Here is a 7,548-nt window from a genome sequence, read left to right as displayed (position 1 = left end):
AAAATTTTGTGGAATTGTTCGAGAGAAATTTCTCAATTTAGATTTCTTTCCACAATTTGCATTCCAGTGGAAAACTGCAAACCCCTTATAATATTGTGGAGTTTCACTAAAAGTGTTAATTTGAATTATCTACAATTTCATTATTTAATATTTTACACAATAACTGTTTATTCATTTCTACTTTCTCCTGCGGGGTCAAATTGGATGCTGCGATGGGCCAGATTTGGCCCGCGGGCCTCGAGTTTGATCCTAGTGGTGTAAAGCCTCATGCAGTCCCAGTAAAAGTCATTAACCTTTATTGCTCAGACCGAGTGTGCGTACTGGTTTTCAGAAAGCTTTTGACTCTTGATGCATCACATAAACTTACAGCCATGTTTCTCACACACCAACAGTTTACGCGCACACACACACACACACACACATTCTGCTCAGTAGCTCTGGAGATGCAAGCGTCCCGTCTCTGGAATGGCCTGGCAGTAGTTTAGAGCTCTGGTTGTGTACATACATATAGATATTTATATATATGGAGATATACAAAAACAAAACACTGGGTGGTGCAAAATAATGCAGATTCATTCATTAGGTGGAAACACAGGAAACTAAACAAATAATGCAGGGTAATTAATGTCTACAGGGCAAGTTTGGGGGTTCACGAACAAATGGGGGAAAAAAGTTACATATCAGAGCTGGATAACAATTGATTAAACTTTCCTAAAATTTATTTTCATAGTTTTCATTATGAAAAGTTGAATAACTTCCAGTTCCTTAGCATCTGTTGTCCTCCTTTAAATCTAGTTTATCCTCCAGCCTCGTTATTCTACATTTGTTTACATTTATGTGGCGGTGAGGGTTGCCAGATCAGAGAAGGGGGGAAAATCCAAGGATCGTTGTTGTTGTTGTGCGTGAGCAGAAATGCACATCTCGTCTTCCTCACAGTCGCTTCTAAAGCTGCGGCGCTACCAGTTCCTCTGCATAGCTCTGGCACTGACACCTGGATGGATCCTCGATTCATTTCAAAACATAATATAGTAGAACATCTGTCTGCTGTCGCTTTGGGCTGAATAAATACAAAAAAACAACTAAATGACAGAAAACAAAAAACCAGGTGTTTGTTTGTTTGATGGCGAGTCGACTCTTTCCCATGTTATTGCGATGATGTCGTTTCCGTTGGAGCCGATGACTCGGTGACATCAGCGGGGGGAAGTGTTTCTGAGGGGGCGGAGTCGGCGGCGCCGGGTTGGATCGGGGCCGCTGCAGTGAACGTGAGTGGTGAGGGAGAGATGGAGGTGGGGAGGAGGGGAACTACACCCTGAGGGAGGAGAGGTGGCAGCTGGGTCAGACCAGGCAGGTTCAGGGGAGGAAGTGACGTCAGAGATGGAGCTGGAGGAGGAAACACAGATAATTAACATCTTACCGTAAGTCATTGATTCATACTGTAACTCACAGATCCACCTTATACTAGAACAATAGAAATACCAGGAACTTATTACAGGAGTCATTTAGTAAATTTGGAGTAACAGGTCAAACAACTTGAAATGACAGATAAATAGCTTCAATTACTTATGTCAATAAAAGAAGAAAAAGAAGAAAACAGCCGCAACCAAGATCAATGTTGATGAATGTAAATAACTGAGACAAAAGACAACTTAAATTAAAGCTGCTGTACACAAAATCTAATCATACTGTGTTCCAAATCACATAATAATGTACTACTAATACTGTCTGACTTTAAAATTAGTATATAGTGTGTTCACATTAGATAGTATGGAAAGATTGAGTACGTGAGAAATACCTGGATGTATACTATATCAGGACATTGTTTAAATATGCACAGTGGTGAGCACACTAGTCATACTAAACCTCCACATGATGCTTTGTGGGTGGAATGTAAAATTGTCCTGGGACCGGTGTCACAGACTGAGTTTACCTCATACTGAGATTATGATTATGAGCATATATGCACATGCGCATGTGCATTTTTGCTAAAAAAAATACTAATTCAGTTTTGTTTTCAAAGTGAACATACACAATAACTGGTTATTCATTTCTACTGTGTTTTTCCTACTGGGAGAATTCACTCACCTGCGCTGCTGCCTGATAGTGACATAGCACTGAGGTCTGGGAGTGGCAGGTTCAGGTTCAGGTTGAGGTTGGGGAGGTGAGGGAGGGGCGGGAGTCCAGCCGGGAGGGGCATAAAACCTGTAGGAGTTACACAATAACACCACAAAAGGATTGGTGTTTACACTACCACTGTGTCGCAGTAACAACGCCTAGAATGTGTGCAGTGCAGCGACTTAGAGTAGTTAGAGTTTTACTTCAAACTTTAAAAACTATCAACGTAGACAGTTTGTGTTAGCATTTCTGCTAATGGAAGAAAAACTTTTTTTTCACCCCCTAAATGTTAAAAATACATGCTTACATCCATTTATATCAGCATTAAACAAACACTTATTGTTGCTCACATGTATGATAGAGTGCAAAACAAAATAACTATGTACTATGTTTTTATTTTATTAATATATTTATAAAAAGGACAATACATATTTAAGTAAATATGTGAGCTTGTACCCCGTGGCTAATTTTAATCTGTTGTTGTAGATGTAGAGCTGTAAGGACATATGAATATTCAAAACATGACTGCATGGTCATATAAATAATTACAAAAATGAGCAATTTGTAAATATTATAGGTGGAATTCGATTAAACTTTCTAATTAATCTTGTTTAATATAAATTACTTGCATAATATTTAATAAGAGAATTTATGTTGGTTTAATATAAATGAGCTTAAACAACAATATTGTGTTTATTATTTTCATCACTGAGTGCTAACAAAGAATATTATGATGATTTCATTGTTCACAAAGTACAAACTTAAATTTATATTCATGCTTCTTTTTATAAACTTTCTGAAACAAATACGTTTTTTATGTACATCTCTTCAGGTTCTCCTGTCTTGCATTGTAGTCTGTGCATCAGTATTATGGGTTTACTGGGAACTCGTGAAATGAGAAGTTTGGAGTGCAAAAAAAAAAAGCGATTAACTATGTTATTTATTTTTTGTGTATTATTTTTCTGTAATTAATTATTTGCGATTAACCCATTAAAGTCCTCACTCTAATACCCACACATATATACATACAGTATATATCTATAGCTATTGCAGCTTGTTATTACACATGCCAAAGTTATTATGAATTGCATACTACCATAAAATATAGGCAGTTGCTATTGGTCCAGACCCAGACCTCAGACAAACCCGACTATAGTTCTGGCACTTCCTTTAAGCCGAATGCCGGTAGTTCCGTCACTGCCGGACTCGTATCTTATTAGCTATAGTTCCATCAGTTTTATTCTAACCCTTAATCCTTTTTTTTCATACATGTATTTTTAAAGGTAGAATTTGCCGTGTTAAATATGTTAAAATGAAAAAAAAATATGTCAGAAGTTGGATTCGAACCCACAATAGCAGAAGGAAAAAACCTTAAATCTCACGCCTTAGACCATCGGTCATCCTGTAGCAGTGATGAAGCTGCGCATGCAGGTTTGTCTGAGGTCTATGTCCGTTCCCTAAAATATATCTTTGGATAATAGTTACCCACAGGTTTCTTCTGTAACTTTAGTGAGAGTAAAAACTAATTAGACAAATCCACTTTTCCTTCAGAACGACTGAACCATGTTTGTTTACTCTGCTCGAAAGCGTCACATGAGAATCACCCACCTGGTATCGTGGTAGCTGGGTTAAAGGGGGCACCGGCAGGGTTTAGTGGTGTGATTGGGCTGAGGGAGGGCGTGGTGGTGGAGGGGAGCAGTGGGACTGTGGGCAAACCTGGACGAGGTAGATGAAATGAATAAAAGATCTCAATAAGGATTACTAAGATTCTCAAAATGATCTGATGGGGATTGAAAAAGTTACCTGTCTGCAGCTCACTGGGTATACTGGGAGCAGCTGAACTGATGGACAGACCAGCCAGTGAATCCTCAAGGCCAGAGGGGACTACGGGGACTGTGGGGGGCGGAGTCACAGCAGAGAGCTGGACCTGTACATGGAGACACACACGTGCAGTTGGGCTGATTTAGAGCACAAACTAATTCTTCTGACATAAAAAAAATAGACATCTTTAGATTTGAGCAAAGATGTGTTGCTTGTTTACATTCTTCACCTCTGTGAATCCGTCCTTCAGTGGACTGACGGGCTCAGTGGGGGAGTTTCCAGGGAAGCTGATACTTTTGCCCTCCTCAAAAGGTCGAGTGGGAATCCTATGGAGGTAGCCGTAACCAATCCCACACCCTAGGCTGAACATAAAGGAAAGATACAACAGAATAGAAAACAATCTGGATTATTGTGACTAGGGGTGTAAGGATACACTCAACCAACGATTAAATTTGAATCCCGATATATATATATATATATATATATATATGTTTTTTATTTTATTTATTTTTAAACAAACTTAAATCAAAGACTGGGATGTAATGTACTTAACTATTTTCAATTTCAATACATAGAGATCATATTTTGGAGAAACATACAGATTAATCAAAACACACATTCTTATTATTTTATTTAATTTGTCGATAATTTTTTTTTAACTACCGGTAATATATATTGTTACTATCATGACTTTCTTACAAACCGTTTGAACTCTCACACCAAAACAAACTGCACATTTCTTCATTCACCACCATTCAAAGTAGAACAAAAATGTAATTTTTTTTTACAAAACATAAAATAAAAATATAAGAAACGTTTTCAAATCATAACTACAGTGGGAAAAAATAGAGGTGACTTTCAATAAGCAGCGTACCCTTCAGTTACTGAGATTGTCATTTAAACATCCCATCATAAATTCTAATTGTCTCAGGTGAAAAGCATCCAGTAACCAAGTGTGGGAAGTAAATAATATGTTTTACATAATAGTAAAAGCCTCTATTTTAAAATTAGCAACACTGGCAGATTGAACTGTACATAGTAACTGTAAATTAAGCATCGACTGTAATTAACCAAAGTAACTTATAAACCAGAAACTGCAGAATGTCCTGATCTACTTCTCACAGTGCATATATTACCTTCCCTCTCCTCCCCAGGAGCTGTTAGGTGTGATGACCACCTCTCTGCAGTTGTCAGTGTCCGTGTTGTAAACATAAAGTTTCAGGCCCTTCCCCTCATGGCTCTCTATCAGAGAAAACAGGTCCTCGGACTGGTGGGTCGTCACAGAGAGAAAGAGAATGAGCAAAGCTTGAGTCAGTGCATCATTCTGCATCACAACTCACCTCATTCATTACAGTGTCTGCACCGATGATGTAGTCCGTGTGCGGCCGTAAGCCGGCGAGAGCAGCGGGAGAGTTAGGCTCCACCTCCTGTCAGAGGATAAAACACCTGCAGGGTCAGTTAAAGATATCAAACAAAGTGTTTGATTACTGACGTTTTAGTTTCCTACCAGCACATGCCACACATTCTCATTGGCTCCCTCAAAACTGCAAAAGCGGATAGACACACCGAGCAGGCCTTGACCTCCCCACAGGTTGCTGGGTGTGACCGTAGACTCTCGCAGCTCCAGAGTTTTAGACGAGTACACCAGCATCTTGATGGGTTTCTCCACACTGACCTTAAGCAGATCCTTCAAAGTATCGTTGTCTTTGTTCTGTGAAAGGAAAGGAAGGAATAAATCATCAAACTGAAGTCTAGTAGTCCAATCTCCAGCTGATTGATCTTACCAAACGGGTGTTGTTGATGGACACAATAAAGTCAAAGAAAGGCTCCAGTCCTGCTCGATGTCCAGGTGAGTTTTCCTGAACCTGAAAAGGTGGAAAAAGCTTCAAGTAGATACACTTTGTGATATTAACTTTACATGCAGACCATGTATGCCAGTGGTTAGGGTTCCCAAACTTTTTTGGATTGTGACCCCATATTGATGTGACAAATTTCGGGCGACAATCAAGACATTTTCCATTTCCATTTTTTACAATTATAAATGAATAATAACTTTAAAATATCTGTTAAGGGTTTTTGTTCTTTAAATTATGTGCTAAATTAAAAAAAATAAAATAAAAAAAACATTCATGATTAAAAAAAAAAGGGCTTTACAATGATCATAAAGTTATTTGATCCTTTAGTGTTGACACGTCTTGAAGCTATGTAGCATTTGAATTGGTTCAACCTCTAATAAATAAACTGGGTTTGGACACTCAGCAGACTGGTTAGGCTTAATGGTAACCTACTTATTATGTTGTAATAGTCATGTTACAAGTAAAACAAACCTGTACAAAAATGCAACAATTACCCAACCGTCAGATAGCTCTATTAATTTTTAGGCACCAGAAGGTTGACTGCAAACCGTCTATTATCTGTTTAAATCACAACTTGAAAAACACAAGCAATTAAAAAGTTTGCAACAATCTTCTGGCTTTCGACAATGGATATGTGAAAGAATGAATGGTCCTGCTCTAACTCATCCAGTTGGTGTTCTTCCAGGTTGAGATTAGAGATGTAAGGATACATTGATCTGAATCACATCAATGGAAACGCAAGCCATCAATCAACATCGTCCTTGTGAGGAATCGGATACACGTTTTCGTTAAAAAGAACGATTTCCTTTATATGTCTGAAACGTTTCAGCAATAACATTTTCAAAACATCAACATTGCTTGGTATTTTGCCTTCCAGTTTTAGATGAAATGTCGCCAATTGTTATAAATTTGAATGTAAAATTGGTCCCTGAATTGAATCGAAATCAGCAAATATCATACCTTTGTACAGAGAATCAATTTTGTATCGTCGGTGGATTACACCCCCTTTAGTTGAGATCAGACACCAGTGGCCTTTCAAATATTGGAGACATTTTATCAAGCTTTTGCTCCTAAAATGAATAAATCAAGCTCAACAAAGGGGCTAAAGTCAGCATTACCATTTTAACACTAGTACAATGCATTTAAACAATATGGTTAAATCTGTTGTCTTAAAAAACTAAAACAGGCTTTTTTTTTTTTTTTAAATCGCGAGGACTGAATTAACCAGTAACCTGATAATAATAAGTTAATAAAGGTGATATAAATACAGTTAGATTGAATGCTAACTTATATATATAAAATCGATAATAGATCAATATAAGTATTCAAATAGGCAGTTGACATTCAGTGCGGGAAGGTAGCAACTACTTAAACTGTTGTTTGGTTTGCAATAGTAATGCTCATTACACAAAAACAAAAACATAACTCGTATAAATAAAAAAAAAAGTTTACCCCAGCTTAGCTATTCAGAAGGAGGCCACAGGAGCATCCCCGGCCTTGAGTTGTCACTCAGCCGGGAACCTCAGTCTGTCAACGAGCGGCTAAGCTAACAGTAAAACATCAGTGTGTCAGAGCCCAGAACTCACCCGCAGGACATGGTAGCCCTCGGAGCCACCTCCGGGTATCTCCACGCTCTGTGCGCCTCCCATGGTGTCGCTCCTTTAAGGCAGTTTAGGTGATTTTGGGATGTTTGTGGTCTGCTGAGCAGGATTTCACCGAAAGCCCCTGACTGACACCGGGTACACGTAGCCAAACTAGT

The 7,548-nt window shown here is 38.4% G+C and overlaps 1 protein-coding gene across 2 annotated transcripts; it reads right to left on the bottom strand.

Annotated features, from left to right (window-relative positions):
• Window positions 1-279: 279 nt before the first annotated feature.
• Window positions 280-7,548, bottom strand: LOC114478829 (Golgi reassembly-stacking protein 2-like). Of its 2 annotated transcripts, none has more exons than XM_028472111.1 (10): window positions 7,376-7,548; window positions 5,718-5,798; window positions 5,441-5,644; window positions 5,274-5,360; window positions 5,070-5,200; window positions 4,154-4,295; window positions 3,916-4,039; window positions 3,721-3,828; window positions 2,083-2,199; window positions 280-1,380 (listed from the first exon to the last, which is right to left on the bottom strand). In XM_028472111.1, exons 1-10 carry the CDS (start codon window positions 7,436-7,438, stop codon window positions 1,145-1,147), a joined length of 1,293 nt encoding a protein of 430 aa, XP_028327912.1. In that variant the 5' UTR covers window positions 7,439-7,548; the 3' UTR covers window positions 280-1,144. The 2 variants fall into 2 exon arrangements, with proteins under 2 accessions (XP_028327912.1, XP_028327913.1); XM_028472112.1 differs by having other exon boundaries at window positions 4,163-4,295.

The sequence above is a fragment of the Gouania willdenowi genome, chromosome 17 (genome assembly GCF_900634775.1).
Source record: "Gouania willdenowi chromosome 17, fGouWil2.1, whole genome shotgun sequence".
Taxonomy (NCBI): Eukaryota; Metazoa; Chordata; class Actinopteri; order Blenniiformes; family Gobiesocidae; genus Gouania; species Gouania willdenowi.
This window is presented reverse-complemented; position numbering and strand designations above follow the sequence as displayed.

What these genes read in the sequence shown, in the direction of transcription:
- LOC114478829 (XM_028472111.1), bottom strand. Translation starts at nt 7,438, where the DNA reads ATGGGAGGCGCACAGAGCGTGGAGATACCCGGAGGTGGCTCCGAGGGC. An exon ending in CCATCAACAACACCCGTTTG is followed by an intron (nt 5,645 to 5,717) that starts GTAAGATCAATC and finishes TTCCTTTCACAG; the next exon opens with AACAAAGACAACGATACTTT. An exon ending in AGAATGTGTGGCATGTGCTG is followed by an intron (nt 5,361 to 5,440) that starts GTAGGAAACTAA and finishes ATCCTCTGACAG; the next exon opens with GAGGTGGAGCCTAACTCTCC.